Raw genomic sequence first — 18,840 nt, forward strand, 5'->3', positions numbered from 1 at the left:
AGCTTCCTTTGACCTACATGCCCATATAGACGGCTTAGGAGGCATGATTCTTCTGACAGATTAAGCTTTAATATTCCATATAGTGCAGATTTTCAGAACTGTAGGCACAATAACAGTAGTAATAATTAGTACAAATCACCTATAAAAAAGATCTGTAAATATCCAAACAAATACGGACACCAATAAGCCTCAACAAGGAGGGTCTTCAAGATCTACCTTGGGTGTTTGAATGGTGATGGCTTATAGTAAGTGACTATTATGAAACTTTACAGCTTGATGCAAAATGAAAGCAATTGCATAAAACCAGGAAACGTGCTTAGTAAATACGAAAGTGAATGTAAAATTAGAACTTTATAAAAGCCTACAGTGTGCAAGGGGAGAGACAGAACTGACATTTGGGACACCACAACATTTCTCTAGCCATGGACAACCCGGAAAGAAGAAGCCAAATCCTTCAGTTTGATGTTCAAAAAAATTCTCTGGAAGCGAACGGGTACAAGAGAATTCTCCTGCAGTTATTTGGCTTTTCAGGGCATGGTAAATCCTCCTTTGTTAACTCCTGTATATACACGTTACAAGATGGAATATTTCAAGCTAAAGCCAGTGCTAGTTTGAGGTATGGTGGTAAAACAATGGAGAGACTAGCCTATAAGCTGACTGATTGCATTACTCTTGTTGACAACAGAGGACATGGAAAGATGATGAACAGTGAGACTGGAGAAATATATGCCCAGCTGGGTAAGTGATCATTTATTATCTGTTATTCCTAGAAAGGCTAATTTTTTCCCAATAATCATGAAATGTAAACAAGGCAAACGAGCAAAACACAAATGATTTAGGCTTGCTTAAAAAAATCATCATTTTTGGCAGCACATCCTTCCTGTACAAATATGTGCAGCCAACTGAAGCAGGCTATGTAATAACCACATGTAAACCATTACTAAAATGCTCGAGTGCTCGGTACTCGAATCGAGCAGGTTGGACTCTCGGTCGGGCTCAACTCGAGTACCAAGTAAAATGGAAATCATTGGGAAACTCAAGCATTTTTCCGTAAAACCCTAAAAGGAGGGCTGGGGGCAGGGAAATCACTGAAATGGATGGAAACAGCATGTGGAAGACACCTGGACGCATCTCAGACTCACAGGTCACTGCTGGGAATGATGTTGTCAGAGTATTACTCCACTTTTACTGACTGACAATAAACCATACAAAACTGAAGAGAAAATGGGTTTTACAGGAAAAAATGTTAGGAAGCATGCTTTACTGTATAATGACTTGTATATAACTCCTGGATGAAGCATTTCAATGCAAAACGCACTTCGGGTGTGGTGGACTCCTGGACATCCAAACCTATAAGGTAATGACTCTATAACAGTTTTACTTATGTGGCTCAATGTAGGTATAGGTATGCTTATTAGTGATGGGCGAGCACTAAAATGCTCGGGTGCTCGATGCTCAGGTCTAGAGATGAGCGTTGTTCTACTCGAACTGTTCGCCAATCTCAAATTCGAGCTGTTTTGGGCGGTGTTCGAGCCGTTCGGCGAACACGAACAATTTGAGAAAAATTCGGCTGTTCGAGGTTATGTTCGATAACTGTTCGTGCACCAAAATCATAACTGGATTTTTTCTCAGTAATGATGAAAATTAATGTTAATACGCAGTTTGAGTGTACAGCGGGGTGGGGGGAGGGGCAGGGGATGGATCTCTGCAGGAACAATGAAGATCTCCATTTTTTTTTCTCTTTCCCGCATTTGCAGTGGGTAGGTGCAATCTGTCAGCCTATCAGCAGCGCACACACGGAGCGAAGTGCTTTTTTTCACACAAGCAAGGGCATGTGTGATTGGCAGTGTATGTCACATGTCCTTGCCCTATAAGACCAAGCCATTTTCCCCGTCGCCACCATTTTCTCACTGCTGCAGCTGCGTGTTAGACGGCACCGCTGTTGCTGTGTGTGCTATACCTTGTTAATTTCAAGCCAATTTTCGCACAAATCTACAGATAGCTTGGGAGTAGGGAATAGTTGTGATTGCAGTCCTTTTAAGGACTAGGTTACAGCATTTCCTACGACTTTTATCAGGCAGGTCTGTGCTCTTAAATAGATAGATTGTGGGAGTAAAGACTAATTGTAATTGCAGTCCTTTTCAGGACTAGGTTACATCAGTTCCTATCAGTTTTTGCCAGGCAGGTCTGTGCCAGTGCTGTGCAAGTTTTTTTCACAGCATTTGGCTGAATCTAGCAAAGCTAATCCTTTTTGGCCTATTGCAGAGTGTGTTAGTCAGTGGAGTAGCCTATCTGTGTTGCAAGATATACCACCTGTGTATAGAATACCAATTTTTTTACTGCACCTAGTGAAGTAAAATCTTTTGGGCATAGCATCATTCTATTAGTCCATCTATACTGACCTCCATCAGGTTGCAAACTGAATAGAATTTTTTTCTGCATCTAGCTCTGAAAAAATAGTTGGCCTTCTAGCAGTGTGTGGGACTTTCTCTATTAGTCCATCTATACTAACCTCCACCAGGTTGCAAATTAAAAATAATTTTTATCTGCATCTACCTCTGAAAAAATATTGGGCTTCTAGCTGTGTGTGGGACTTGTTCTATTAGTCCATCTATACTGACCTCCATCAGGTTGCAAACTGAATATAATTTTTTTCTGCATCTAGCTCTGAAAAAATATTTGGCCTTCTAGTAGTGTGTGGGACTTTCTCTATTAGTCCATCTATACTGACCTCCATCAGGTTGCAAATTAAAAATAATTTTTATCTGCATCTACCTCTGAAAAAATATTTGGCCTTCTAGCAGTGTGTGGGACTTTCTCTATTAGTCCATCTATACTGACCTCCATCAGGTTGCAAATTAAAAATAATTTTTATCTGCATCTACCTCTGAAAAAATATTTGGGCTTCTAGCTGTGTGTGGGACTTGTTCTATTAGTCCATCTATACTGACCTCCATCAGGTTGCAAATTAAAAATAATTTTTATCTGCATCTACCTCTGAAAAAATATTTGGGCTTCTAGCTGTGTGTGGGACTTGTTCTATTAATCCATCTATACAGACCTCCATCAGGTTGCAAACTGAATATAATTTTTTTCTGCATCGAGCTCTGAAAAAATAGTTGGCCTTCTAGCAGTGTGTGGGACTTTCTCTATTAGTCCATCTATACTGACCTCCATCAGGTTGCAAATTAAAAATAATTTTTATCTGCATCTAGCTCTGAAAAAATATTTGGCCTTCTAGCAGTGTGTGGGACTTTCTCTATTAGTCCATCTATACTGACCTCCATCAGGTTGCAAATTAAAAATAATTTTTATCTGCATCTACCTCTGAAAAAATATTTGGGCTTCTAGCTGTGTGTGGGACTTGTTCTATTAGTCCATCTATACTGACCTCCATCAGGTTGCAAATTAAAAATAATTTTTATCTGCATCTACCTCTGAAAAAATATTTGGGCTTCTAGCTGTGTGTGGGACTTGTTCTATTAGTCCATCTATACTGACCTCCATCAGGTTGCAAACTGAATATAATTTTTTTCTGCATCTAGCTCTGAAAAAATATTTGGGCTTCTAGCAGTGTGTGGGACTTGTTCTATTAGTCCATCTATACTGACCTCCATCAGGTTGCAAACTGAATATATTTTTTTTCTGCATCTACCTCTGAAAAAATATTGGTCTTCTAGCTGTGTGTGGGACTTGTTCTATTAATCCATCTATACAGACCTCCATCAGGTTGCAAACTGAATATATTTTTTTTCTGCATCTACCTCTGAAAAAATATTGGGCTTCTAGATGTGTGTGGGACTTGTTCTATTAATCCATCTATACAGACCTCCATCAGGTTGCAAACTGAATATAATTTTTTCTGCATCGAGCTCTGAAAAAATAGTTGGCCTTCTAGCAGTGTGTGGGACTTTCTCTATTAGTCCATCTATACTGACCTCCATCAGGTTGCAAATTAAAAATAATTTTTATCTGCATCTAGCTCTGAAAAAATATTTGGCCTTCTAGCAGTGTGTGGAACTTTCTCTATTAGTCCATCTATACTGACCTCCATCAGGTTGCAAATTAAAAATAATTTTTATCTGCATCTACCTCTGAAAAAATATTTGGGCTTCTAGCTGTGTGTGGGACTTGTTCTATTAGTCCATCTATACTGATCTCCATCAGGTTGCAAACTGAATATAATCTTTTTCTGCATCTAGCTCTGAAAAAATATTTGGCCTTCTAGCAGTGTGTGGGACTTTCTCTATTAGTCCATCTATACTGACCTCCATCAGGTTGCAAACTGAATATATATTTTTTCTGCATCTACCTCTGAAAAAATATTTGGCCTTCTAGCAGTGTGTGGGACTTGTTCTATTAGTCCATCTATACTGACCTCCATCAGGTTGCAAATTAAAAATAATTTTTTGTCTGTATCTAGCTCTGAAAAAATATTTGGCCTTCTAGCAGTGTGTGGGACTTTCTCTATTAGTCCATCTATACTGACCTCCATCAGGTTGCAAACTGAATATAATTTTTTTCTGCATCTAGCTCTGAAAAAATATTTGGCCTTCTAGTAGTGTGTGGGACTTTCTCTATTAGTCCATCTATACTGACCTCCATCAGGTTGCAAATTAAAAATAATTTTTATCTGCATCTACCTCTGAAAAAATATTTGGCCTTCTAGCAGTGTGTGGGACTTTCTCTATTAGTCCATCTATACTGACCTCCATCAGGTTGCAAATTAAAAATAATTTTTATCTGCATCTACCTCTGAAAAAATATTTGGGCTTCTAGCTGTGTGTGGGACTTGTTCTATTAGTCCATCTATACTGACCTCCATCAGGTTGCAAATTAAAAATAATTTTTATCTGCATCTACCTCTGAAAAAATATTTGGGCTTCTAGCTGTGTGTGGGACTTGTTCTATTAGTCCATCTATACTGACCTCCATCAGGTTGCAAACTGAATATAATTTTTTTCTGCATCTAGCTCTGAAAAAATATTTGGGCTTCTAACAGTGTGTGGGACTTGTTCTATTAGTCCATCTATACTGACCTCCATCAGGTTGCAAACTGAATATATTTTTTTTCTGCATCTACCTCTGAAAAAATATTGGGCTTCTAGCTGTGTGTGGGACTTGTTCTATTAATCCATCTATACAGACCTCCATCAGGTTGCAAACTGAATATATTTTTTTTCTGCATCTACCTCTGAAAAAATATTGGGCTTCTAGCTGTGTGTGGGACTTGTTCTATTAATCCATCTATACAGACCTCCATCAGGTTGCAAACTGAATATAATTTTTTTCTGCATCGAGCTCTGAAAAAATAATTGGCCTTCTAGCAGTGTGTGGGACTTTCTCTATTAGTCCATCTATACTGACCTCCATCAGGTTGCAAATTAAAAATAATTTTTATCTGCATCTAGCTCTGAAAAAATATTTGGCCTTCTAGCAGTGTGTGGGACTTTCTCTATTAGTCCATCTATACTGACCTCCATCAGGTTGCAAATTAAAAATAATTTTTATCTGCATCTACCTCTGAAAAAATATTTGGGCTTCTAGCTGTGTGTGGGACTTGTTCTATTAGTCCATCTATACTGACCTCCATCAGGTTGCAAATTAAAAATAATTTTTATCTGCATCTACCTCTGAAAAAATATTTGGGCTTCTAGCTGTGTGTGGGACTTGTTCTATTAGTCCATCTATACTGACCTCCATCAGGTTGCAAACTGAATATAATTTTTTTCTGCATCTAGCTCTGAAAAAATATTTGGGCTTCTAGCAGTGTGTGGGACTTGTTCTATTAGTCCATCTATACTGACCTCCATCAGGTTGCAAACTGAATATATTTTTTTTCTGCATCTACCTCTGAAAAAATATTGGTCTTCTAGCTGTGTGTGGGACTTGTTCTATTAATCCATCTATACAGACCTCCATCAGGTTGCAAACTGAATATATTTTTTTTCTGCATCTACCTCTGAAAAAATATTGGGCTTCTAGCTGTGTGTGGGACTTGTTCTATTAATCCATCTATACAGACCTCCATCAGGTTGCAAACTGAATATAATTTTTTTCTGCATCGAGCTCTGAAAAAATAGTTGGCCTTCTAGCAGTGTGTGGGACTTTCTCTATTAGTCCATCTATACTGACCTCCATCAGGTTGCAAATTAAAAATAATTTTTATCTGCATCTAGCTCTGAAAAAATATTTGGCCTTCTAGCAGTGTGTGTGACTTTCTCTATTAGTCCATCTATACTGACCTCCATCAGGTTGCAAATTAAAAATAATTTTTATCTGCATCTACCTCTGAAAAAATATTTGGGCTTCTAGCTGTGTGTGGGACTTGTTCTATTAGTCCATCTATACTGACCTCCATCAGGTTGCAAACTGAATATAATTTTTTTCTGCATCTAGCTCTGAAAAAATATTTGGCCTTCTAGCAGTGTGTGGGACTTTCTCTATTAGTCCATCTATACTGACCTCCATCAGGTTGCAAACTGAATATATATTTTTTCTGCATCTACCTCTGAAAAAATATTTGGCCTTCTAGCAGTGTGTGGGACTTGTTCTATTAGTCCATCTATACTGACCTCCATCAGGTTGCAAATTAAAAATAATTTTTTGTCTGTATCTAGCTCTGAAAAAATATTTGGCCTTCTAGCAGTGTGTGGGACTTTCTCTATTAGTCCATCTATACTGACCTCCATCAGGTTGCAAACTGAATATAATTTTTTTCTGCATCTAGCTCTGAAAAAATATTTGGCCTTCTAGTAGTGTGTGGGACTTTCTCTATTAGTCCATCTATACTGACCTCCATCAGGTTGCAAATTAAAAATAATTTTTATCTGCATCTACCTCTGAAAAAATATTTGGCCTTCTAGCAGTGTGTGGGACTTTCTCTATTAGTCCATCTATACTGACCTCCATCAGGTTGCAAATTAAAAATAATTTTTATCTGCATCTACCTCTGAAAAAATATTTGGGCTTCTAGCTGTGTGTGGGACTTGTTCTATTAGTCCATCTATACTGACCTCCATCAGGTTGCAAATTAAAAATAATTTTTATCTGCATCTACCTCTGAAAAAATATTTGGCTTCTAGCTGTGTGTGGGACTTGCTCTATTAGTCCATCTATACTGACCTCCATCAGGTTGCAAACTGAATATAATTTTTTTCTGCATCTAGCTCTGAAAAAATATTTGGGCTTCTAGCAGTGTGTGGGACTTGTTCTATTAGTCCATCTATACTGACCTCCATCAGGTTGCAAACTGAATATATTTTTTTTCTGCATCTACCTCTGAAAAAATATTGGGCTTCTAGCTGTGTGTGGGACTTGTTCTATTAATCCATCTATACAGACCTCCATCAGGTTGCAAACTGAATATATTTTTTTTCTGCATCTACCTCTGAAAAAATATTGGGCTTCTAGCTGTGTGTGGGACTTGTTCTATTAATCCATCTATACAGACCTCCATCAGGTTGCAAACTGAATATAATTTTTTTCTGCATCGAGCTCTGAAAAAATAGTTGGCCTTCTAGCAGTGTGTGGGACTTTCTCTATTAGTCCATCTATACTGACCTCCATCAGGTTGCAAATTAAAAATAATTTTTATCTGCATCTAGCTCTGAAAAAATATTTGGCCTTCTAGCAGTGTGTGGGACTTTCTCTATTAGTCCATCTATACTGACCTCCATCAGGTTGCAAATTAAAAATAATTTTTATCTGCATCTACCTCTGAAAAAATATTTGGGCTTCTAGCTGTGTGTGGGACTTGTTCTATTAGTCCATCTATACTGACCTCCATCAGGTTGCAAACTGAATATATATTTTTTCTGCATCTACCTCTGAAAAAATATTTGGCCTTCTAGCAGTGTGTGGGACTTGTTCTATTAGTCCATCTATACTGACCTCCATCAGGTTGCAAATTAAAAATAATTTTTTGTCTGCATCTAGCTCTGAAAAAATATTTGGCCTTCTAGCAGTGTGTGGGACTTTCTCTATTAGTCCATCTATACTGACCTCCATCAGGTTGCAAATTAAAAATAATTTTTATCTGCATCTACCTCTGAAAAAATATTTGGGCTTCTAGCTGTGTGTGGGACTTGTTCTATTAGTCCATCTATACTGACCTCCATCAGGTTGCAAACTGAATATATATTTTTTCTGCATCTACCTCTGAAAAAATACTTGGCCTTCTAGCAGTGTGTGGGACTTGTTCTATTAGTCCATCTATACTGACCTCCATCAGGTTGCAAATTGAATATAATTTTTTTCTGCATCTAACCCAGCCAATAGTTTTGGCCTAATACCACAGTTTGGCCACTCAGCTCTGCTCGGTTCCCATCCATTGTTTTTCTGTGCAAACAACTCCAGAGTTGTGAATTAGTTAACTACCAAAATGAGTGGCAAAAGGCCTGCTGCTGGTGGAAAGGGGAATAGGCGTGTTGGGAAGGAGAAAAAAGGTTGTGTCCGTGGGGTAGGTGTTAAAGCAACAGTAACATCTGCAGAAGAAAGACCATCTTCCAGCCAAACTAAAATGTCTACTTCTTTTAGCGGACAATGTGATAAGATCCCTTTCTTACGGCCACGCCAATCGCTACAAATTCCAGATGAGGCACAAAAACCGCAGGTGCTTCAACGGATATCAAGTGCTCCTTTAAGTGGGCTCTCCTCCACATCAACTTCAACATCACAAATACTCCAGTCCTCAAAGGTGTCACCCCAATCGCACTTGCTTCCTCACAGCTCCCAAATCTCCAGCTGCCCGTCTGAGTATGAGGTAGAACAGATGGTTGAGTCTGCAGAGCTGTTTACTCATACTATAGCCTGGGAATCAGAGGTCGACTCCAGCGCTTCTGTGAATCCAGACGAGGAAATGATCTGCACTGATGCCCAGAATCTTTATGAGTCGGATCCAGGACCAGACGCAGAAGGTTCTGACCATAATGTAGACCCTCATTCCCAAACTGTAACTCCTGTTGGTGGAGACAATGAGGAAGACGATGATGAGACTCAAATACCTGATTGGAGCCACAACTTTAGCTTTTTGTCAGGGCAGGAACAGGTTGGCTCTGAGGACGACGGGTGTGATAACGCACAGGGTGATGATGATGAGGTTGGAGATCCCACTTACTGTCAACCCACAGTCAGCCAAGAGATGAGGTCAGCAGAGGAGGTGGAGGAAGATGCTAGTGACGACGAGGTCAGGTTGCGCCTTCCTGGACAGAGACGTAGTACTGGAAGCACGTCAACAACTGCATCCTCAAACACAACTCTGCCTCTCACCACAAGTCGTGGTGGCTCTTCAGGTCGCATGGGTGCTAAGCCTTGCATAGCCTGGGCATTTTTTCAGATCGATAAAGATGACCCAACTCGTGTTATCTGTAACATTTGTCAGCAAAAGCTAAGTAGAGGCCAAAAAATACATAGTTTGAGTACTTCATGCATGAACTGACACATGGACATGAAGCATAAGTTGCAGTGGGAAGCTCAGTGTGCTACAATGCGGCCTAGCCGGCCGGGCCAACCACCGTCTGCCATATCTTGTGCATCCGCGGCCTCTTCATCCTCTGTGACTGGGGGGACAGCAGTCACACCTGTTTTGGGGCGCAGACCTGCCACCTCTTTACCCGCAACAGCCAGCGTGATTGGCAGGTCATCATTTTCTTTGGAGGTGGTAACGCCAGCTGGTGTTGAGCGCTGTCCGACATCGATAGCACCACCTTTGGATCAAGGCAACCTAACATGTCCGCCTGCATCTTCCTCACAGACCGGCAGTTTGCCGGGGACACCCTTATCAACCCCGTCTAAGCACAATAGCCAGCCCTCGGTCCCTCAGATGTGGACAAGTAAAAGACCATTTCCTCCTAGCCATGAGAAAGCTAAGAGGTTGAATTTCACCATCTGCAAGCTCTTGGCTACAGAAATGCTGCCTTTCCGCCTGGTGGACACAGAGGATTTTCGAGACCTTATGTCCATCGCAGTGCCCCAGTACCAGATGCCCAGTCGGCACTACTTCTCAAAGAAAGGTGTGCCTGCGCTCCACCAGCATGTCGCACACAACATCACCGCTTCTTTGAGAAACTCTGTGTGTGACAGGGTGCATTTCACCACAGACACTTGGACGAGTAGGCATGGACAGGGGCGTTACATGTCGCTGACTGGGCACTGGGTAACTATGGTGACAGCAGGACAAGGGGCTGCTGTCCAAGTCTTGCCATCCCCACGAGTTGTGCGTCAATCCTCTTTATGTCAAAGTTCCTCCACTGCTTCTGCCTCCTCAACCTCCTCTCGGTCTTCCACCTGCACCCAAAGCCTGTCTGGTCATGCCACAAGCTTTCTAACTGTGCAGAAGGGATCCTGCACACCTCCTTACTATGCTGGCAGTAGGGCTCAACGTCATCAGGCGGTTTTTACTTTGAAATGTCTGGGAAATGTGAGTCACACAGCTGAGGAGTTGTGGTCAGCTCTGGAGAACCAATTTCATGAATGGTTGTCTCCACTGGACCTGAAACCAGGGAAGGCCGTGTGCGACAATGCTTCAAACCTGGGTGCGGCCCTTCGCCGGGGCAATGTCACACACGTGCCTTGTATGGCTCACGTGTTGAACCTGGTTGTCCAGCAATTTTTAGCCCACTATCCCAGACTAGATGGCCTTCTGCAGAGGGCACGGTCGCTGTGTGCTCACTTCCGCCGTTCGCATCCCGCAGCTCAGCGACTTACATCTCTACAGAAGTCGTTGGGCCTGCCACTTCACCGGCTAAAATGCGATGTGCCTACCCGGTGGAATTCAACTCTGCACATGTTGCAGCGACTGTGGCAGCACCGACAAGCCCTGGTGCAATACGTTCTGACGTATAGCCTGGGCCAACGAGATCCGGAGCTGGGGCAAATCACGCTGGAGGAGTGGTCTCAGATCAGGGACCTATGCACCCTTCTGCACAGTTTTGAAATGGCGACGAAGATGTTTAGTGCTGACGATGCCATTATCAGCATGACTATTCCGGTGATTTACATGCTGGAGCACATGGTAAACAGAATTCGGAGTCAGGTGGTGGCACAAGAGGAGGTGGAGGAAGTAGAGGAGGAGGAGTTGTATGCGGAAGGGCTAACATCTGCAAGGTCCAGACGGTCGGCAGCACCAAGGCGGCAGGCATGTGAGGGTGGGGGAGATGGTTTTACCAGGGCGCATGGTAGCAGCCAAACTAGTGAGGAAGGTGCAGGAGCCCAGGAAGAAGTGGAGGACGAACTGATGGAAGACTCATCAGATGAGGGAGACCTTGATCACATTTCTGTTGTGCGAGGTTGGGGGGAGAGGACAGAGGAAGGAAGCATGATTGTTACCTCGCCACCAACACAACAGGGACTTGGTGCTCCTGGATGCGCAACACACATGAGTGCCTTCTTGCTGCACTACCTGCAACATGACCCTCGAATTGTGAGAATTAGAAATAATCCTGACTACTGGGTTGCCACACTGTTAGATCCCCGGTACAAAAGTAAATTTGCAGAAATTATTCCTGCCATAGAAAGGGATGCACGCATGCAGGAGTATCAGCAGAGACTGTTGCAGAATCTTACATGTGCTTTTCCACAAAACACCAGTGGTGCACGTAGTGAATCTCACAGTTCCAACTTGCCAACCGTGGGACCGTCAAGTGTTCAGCACTCAAACCGTAACAGAACCACAGTATCTGCTGGTAACATCAATTTTGCGCAATCTTTTCACCACTTTTTTAGCCCATCCTTTGCAAGGCCACAGGAGACAAGAAGTCTGACACATAGTCAACGCCTAGAGACGTTGGTACAGGAGTATCTCCAAGTAAACATTGAAGCCATGACTGTGTCACTGGACCCTTGCTCTTTTTGGGCTTCCAATCTGGATAAATGGCCGGAGCTAGCCACTTACGCCTTGGAGATCTTGTCATGCCCCGCAGCCAGCGTTCTGTCTGAACGTGTGTTCAGCGCTGCTGGTGGTGTGCTGACAGATAAGCGCACGTGGCTCTCCACTGATAATGTAGACAGACTCACGATCATAAAGATGAACAAATCATGGATCCGAAACGACTTTTCTACCCCTGTGTCATCCTGGGGAGAGTAAAAGCTTAATGATTTGTTAAAATCACCCTACCAACCGTTTTAAGCTTTCAAATTACTAATCATGTTTATCTGTATCTTGACTGGAAAATAATTTGGGCTTTGTAGCAGTGTGCAGCACTGATCCTATTAGGCCATCTATACTAAAGCTCCACCAGATTTAAAATTAATAATAATTTTTAGCTGCATCTAGCCCGGAAAATAATTTTGGGGCTCCGAGATGCGCAAGACACATAAGTGCCTTCTTGCTGCACTACCTGCAACATGACCCTCATATTGTCAGAATTCGAAGTAATCATGACTACTGGGTTGCCACACTCTTAGATCCCCCAAACTTTTCGATCAACCTTTTCATTTTAATAAAGACCAAAAAAATGGTCATTTTTGAAATTATAAGCATTAGCAGGTTATTAGAAACTGAAATCAAACAGTTTTCAACTCAAAACTTTATTCTAGGTGATGTTACATTTGTACATAAGACCCCTTGTTCGAAAGGAGCTTCTGAACTCTCTCGTCCATTCAATTTGTCAGGTTTTGGATGGTTTCTGCTTCAATTGTTTTGCATGAGGACAGAATACCCTCCCAGAGCTGTTGCTTAGATGTGAACTGCCACCCGCCATCATAGACACTCCTTTTGATGATGCTCCAGAGGTTCTGAATGGGGTGGAGGTCAGGGGAGCATGGGGGTCACACCATAAGTTTGTCCCCTTTTATGCCCATATCAGCCAGAGATGCAGATGTTTTATGTGCAGCATGAGATGGTGCATTATCATGCAAAAAAATGATCTTGCTGTGAAATACATGGTTCTTCTTCTTGAACCATGGCAGGAAGTGCTGTTTGAGAAAATCCACATACATTATGGAGTTCATCTTTAGCGCCTTCAGGGATCCTAAAGGGGCCGACAATCTCTCTCCCCATGATTCCAGCCCAAAACATTACTCCACCTCCTCCTTGTTGGCGCTGTAGCCGTGTTTGCGTGGGGTGTCCATCAACCAGCCATCCTCCACTCCATCCATCTGGACCATCGAGCGCTGCACGGCACTCATCCGTGAACAAAACAGTTTTGAAATCAGTCTTCATGTAATGTTTGGCCCACTGGAGCCGTTTCTGCTTGTGTGAAGTGGATAGAGGAGGTCGACAGGATGGCATATGCACAGCTGCAAACCTCTGAAGGACCCTGCATCTTGTTGTTCGGGGGACGTTGGAGGCACCAGCAGCTTCAAAAACTTGTCTGCTGCTATGACAAGGCTTTTTTGCCGCTGCTCTTTTAACCTGACGTAATTGCCTGTAGGAAAGAGTCCTCAAGTTGCCCTTATTAGCACGCACACGTGTGTACTGTGAATCAGCTACATACTTCTTGATTGCCAAGACACTTCATCCTGATCATCGCACAATGTTGATTGTAGTCATGCCTTGACCTAAACACTCCACAATTTGTTGCTTCTCAGCAGCCGACACATCCTTTTTCTTTCCCATTTTGGCAGAAAATGTAGGCTGCTTAATAATGTGAGACAGCCTTCTTAAGTAGTCTTGCCTTTCATTGGACACACCTGCCAAACTAATTAGCACAGGTGTCTGCAATTGCTTACAGTGATATAAAGAGCCCTGACACACATCACCATCAATGAGTTTAACTGACAAACAAACAAATTCTTACCTTATCACTCCTAAACACTTTTTGCATAATAATTTGGAACACAGTGTACATGTGCTTTTCCACAAAACACCAGTGGTTCACGTAGCAAATCTTACAGTTCTGACTTGCCAACCGTGGTCTGTATGGAGTTGTTCAATAAAGGGCCCAAAATTAAGATAACATAGATGGGAGAGGTCTCTATGAATAGGAATTCCTAAGTATTTGATACCCTGTGAGGGCCAGGCAAAGGGAAAGTTGGACTGGATGGAATCCTATATGGATTTGGGGAGGGAGACATCGAGGGCCTCAGACTTCGCTGCATTGATTTTAAAATTTGACCATGTAACAAAGTGATCTATTTCAGCCATAACAGCATGGATGGATATATGTGATTGAGTGATATATACTAGTACATCATCAGCAAATAGAGAGCACTTGTACTCGGTGCCTCCCACCTCAATCCACCTAATATTGGGGTTATGGCGAATTGATGAGAGCAGGTGCTCCGTCACTAGGATGTATAAGAGAGGGGACAGAGGACATCCCTGCCTTGTCCCATTGGTGATTGTGAAAGGTGATGAAAATGTTCTGATGCACCCCCTGGGCCTTGGGACACCCGGAGCCGGACCCTTTTTGGTGGATGCTGGTGGTTGTAGTCTTCGTGGCGGCGACCCGGTTCCGTGGCTCAGGGCGGTCAAACCAGTGGCGGAACTATTTATGTGGTTTTGATGTTTAAATGTCCGACTACGCCACCCGTGGATTGCGGTCAGAGTGAACCGCCGCTGCAGGGCAGACCGCTGAGGCTGGTGTTGTGGGTGCAGCAGAGCGTAGCATAACTCCCCACGGGAGGAGTATAGCCTCAGGGCAGTGTATGCGGAGGATGGGGGTGATGGTGCAGGGCAGCAGCAGTAACGACACGGAGTCAGTGATGCAGTCCAGGGCCTTTACTCACAGTTCTTATTATCCAGACCACGTCTGCAGGTAACGGCTGCCCACGTCGTACTGTGCTCACCAGGTGAGGGGCTCAGACAACTCCCAGATAACTTTGGAGCGCTTCACAGGACCCCCTTTGTGTGTCCTTTGTCTGGCCTTTCTTACCAACCCTTCTGTCCGGCTGCCTCGGGCCTCCTCTTGGTAAACTTGGCGCCAGTTTCCCTGACCCTATGTGCTGCCCTCCTAGCGGGTGTAGCGAGGGGCTGCGCCACATAAAATATCACAGTCTCCGGTTTCTAGCTGAGGGTCGTTTCCTGCCTCCACTAGTTTCGGGGACCGGTCTCCCCCTTTGGCCTGACCCCTCCATGCAGGTGGATTCGGGCGTGCGGTGGCGACTCGCCCGTCCGCACCCCTGGGATCCCTTCGTTCCTCGTTCCTGGAGCCTTCTCCGCTCCTCTTCCTTCCTTCTCCCTCTTCCAGGCCTGGGCCTCTGTTACTAGGCCCGCATCCGGAGCAGAGCTCATGCAGAGCCCCTGCTCCCTGCCACTTCTGCTCAGACTTCTCTGCACTGAACTAAGATGGTGCCCACCTTTTATACTCCCTTCTCAATGCACCCAGGAACTGCTTCCTCCCTGCTCCTGCACTACAGGGTTCCCCTTCCTCAGTGTTCCCTCCCCCCACTCCAGCCAGGGACAGGGACTGTCGTGCCCATCTCAGGGGCATATTGGTCGCCCTGCCCCACGGCAATGTGGTGTAATGCATGCAGGTGTCGGGTCCTGATCCACACTCCATCCTTACCTGAGAGTGAGATATCAGACCTCTGGGTGAGGTGCAATACCTCTGTAGCAACCGAGCCCTCAGGGTGCTACAGTTCCATTTATCTTCAGCCTAGGTGACGTATTGTGATACAGGGCCGTGATTTTGGCTATACAAGGGTCCCCTAGACCCCTACCCCAAGCTTTTTAAGAGAATCATATATGGCGTGCCAGGAGACTCTATGGAATGCTTTCTCAGCATAAAACGAGAGTATCTAATTACAAATTTTTAACTGCATCTAGCCCAGGAAATACTTTGTGCCTAGTAGCAGTGTCTGCTAGTCAGCGGATTATCCCGGCTGTTAAGCAAGCTACACCACCTGTAGTTTGGACACTTAATTTTTTCAAAGGAAATGCTTCGGGACCACGGGATACTCAGTGAAGAGCATCAGGAGGCACCCCAAGGCATAGGGGCTGGGACTGGCAGTAGGATGCCTTGCGGTGGACAGCCGAGCTCGATCCTTATAAAAGCTTTTTAACTGCAGCAGCTTTAGTGGACGCTACTGGAGCTGGAATTACGCGGCTGCTGGCATGAGACTTGCCCTCCAATAGATCCTTGTAAATGGATTTAAAGTGTATTCATTCAAATTAGAGGGACAATTTAAATTAAAAAGCTTAGAGCTGCCTCCACCACAGGGGGGCTCGCTCGACCCACCAGCGGACAGGCACCAGTATTGGGAGAGGGGGGCTGGCCGTCAGGGTTCACCGCGGCTCTGGCACAAACCCGGCGACACGGAGGTGGCACGTGCAGGAGCGGACTGAACGTGTCGGCTTCTCACTTTTTGGATTTTAGAAGGGCATGACGTCTATATCTGTGTCTCCCCCTCCTTTTACTCCTCCACCTCTTTTCTTTTCTCATGACTATATGTACTTGTCACTTTTCCATGTGTTAGTTGTGTCTTCTGAGCAGTTTGTCAGCTTTTGGACACCTTTGAAGGTGTTTTCTATGTGTTTCTATGTGTTTTTGTTTGCCTGCCATTGGTTTTAACGGTGTTCGAAGGTGTTCGACGAACAGTTCGGCGAACACACGGGTGTTCGACGAACCGAACCGAACTCGAACACTACGGGGGTGGCTCAACACTACTCAGGTCAAGCAAATTGGGATGCTTGGGTGCTCGACCCGAGCAACGAGCCCAATGTAAGTCTATGGGAAACTCGAGCATTTTTCAGGCGGCTCCCCCCGGCAGTCTGCAGAGGGCCTAAAAATTGCCCAAATCGATGGGAACAGTGCTCAAATGACATGGGAACAGCATGGGGAAGACCCCTGGAAGCATTTCTGACTCCCAGCTCACTGGTGTCAGCAATGTTGTCAGAGGTATTACGCCACTTTTACAGACTCACAATAAAGCATACAAAAACAAAAACAAAATGGATTTTCCTGGGAAATATGTTAAGGAACATCCTTTCCAGGGTAATGACTTGTATATAAGGCAAAATAAATAACCAAAAACAAAAATACTCCTCCACACCATAGGCTATGTTCACACGTAGCATTTTTGATGCGTTTTTGCACGTTTGCATTGTTTTCAACCGTGACAAATGCATTCACCAGGAAATGTCATTTTAACATTTTACAACCTTATCTGGCCATGTGGTGTGTGAGATATCATCAGACACATCCTGTTTCATTTATGAAGGAGGGACTCTGAAAGTCACAAAGCCTATTTTTATAGAGCCATCAGGCGGCCTTTACTATTCTTAACCCCTTTACAACCCTTGCCGTATTAGTACGCACATTTGCGTACCCCCCGTTCAGTGAGGGCTGCTGCGCTGAGCCCTCACTGAACCGAGCACGTCAGCTGATTCTTACAGCTGACATGTGCCCGCAACAGCCGCGGGTGGAATCGCGATCTCAGACAGCGGCATTTAACGCGCGCTTCCATCGGCGACCCCGTAACGTGATCGCGAGTTATCGATGGGTGGGCATGACAACTCAGGGTCTGCAGCAGACTCCCGTGGTTGTCATGATCTGGTTGCTATGAGCGCCACCTAGTGGTCGGCGCTCATAGCACAGGACCATTTCTGCTGCATGCAGGGGATCTTCTGGTCCCCTGTATGTAGCAGAGCCGATCGGACAGTTGCTGCTTCTAGTCTCCTATGGAGACTATTGGAGCATGCAAAAAGTAAAAAAAAAAGTTTTTAAAAATATAAAAAAAAATATAAAAGTTTAAATCATCCCCTTTTCGCCCCATTCAAAATAAAATATAAAAATAAAACCCTACATACACATATTTGGTATCGCCGCGTTCAGAATTGCCCGATCTATCAATATAAAAAAAGAATTAATCCGATCGGTAAACGGCGTAACGAGAAAAAAATTCTAAACGCCAGAATTACGTTTTTTGGTCGCCGCAAAATTGCAATAATATGCAATAACGGTAGACCAAAACATCAGATCTACCCCAAAATGTTATAAATAAAAACGTCAGCCCGGCGCGCAAAAAATAAGCCCTCACCCAGCCCCAGATCCCGAAAAATGGAGACGCTACAGGTCTCGGAAAATGGCGCTATATATATATATATTTTTTTACCAAATTTTTGAATTTTTTTTCACCACTTAAATATAAAAGAACCTACACATGTTTGGGGTCTATGAACTCCTAATGACCTGTAGAATAAGAAGGGCAGGTCAGTTTTAGCATTCAGTGAACGTGGTAAAAAAATAAATAAAAAACAACTGTGGTATTGCACTTTTTTTGCAATTTTAACGCACTTGGAATTTTTTTCCCGTTTTCCCGTACACGATATGGTAAAACTAGTAATGGCGTTGAAAAGTACAACTCGTCCCGCAAAAAATAAGCCCTCACTTGGCCATATTGACCAAAAAATAAAAACGCTATGGCTCTGGGAACAAGGGGAGCAAAAAACGAAAATGCAAAAATGGAAAATGCTCCGGGGCTTAAGGGGTTAAAGGGCCAGCAGTCAGCCCTCGCTACTCTTAGAGTCCCATCAGCCGGCTATGCTTTGTTGGTCCCATTACTAAAGATTGGTCTCCTATACTGTTATTGCATATGCAGTGAGTGCCAGGGCTGCCCAAAATTTGGACGCACCTCAATACCCCTTTGAAGAGACTTAGAGGAGGGCCTCCTGAAAACAATGTTCCCATTATTAGGAAGTGGGTCTCCCATACTGTTGGCCTATGCAGTGAATGCAAGGGCTGCCAAAAATTGGGAGGCACTCCAATCAGGGCCGGCTCCAGGTTTTTCTGGGGCCCGGGTGAAAGAGTCTCAGTGGCCCCTTTAACACATACCACGATTCATGATGCACAGATACGGCGGAGAAATATATATATATAGTACAATGCAAAGATTTCACTTCATGAGTGATATCTATTGTAAATTCCACAATAGCTCAGAAACCGGTGAATCGCTCCA

At 43.8% G+C, this 18,840-nt stretch overlaps 1 protein-coding gene across 1 annotated transcript in view; it reads left to right on the forward strand.

Moving 5' to 3' along the window:
- Nucleotides 1–331: 331 nt before the first annotated feature.
- The window catches only part of LOC141153034 (uncharacterized), a 90,965-nt gene continuing 72,456 nt past the window's right edge, over nt 332–18,840 (forward strand). Inside the window, exon 1 of the mRNA XM_073637708.1 lies at nt 332–738. Coding sequence (XP_073493809.1) covers nt 423–738 — 316 coding nt within the window. The 5' untranslated portion in view covers nt 332–422. The remainder of the gene's footprint in view (nt 739–18,840) is intronic.

This window comes from Phyllobates terribilis, unplaced genomic scaffold, assembly GCF_046119375.1.
Source record: "Phyllobates terribilis strain yellow unplaced genomic scaffold, ASM4611937v1 Scaffold_7__3_contigs__length_470593459, whole genome shotgun sequence".
Classification (NCBI taxonomy): Eukaryota; Metazoa; Chordata; class Amphibia; order Anura; family Dendrobatidae; genus Phyllobates; species Phyllobates terribilis.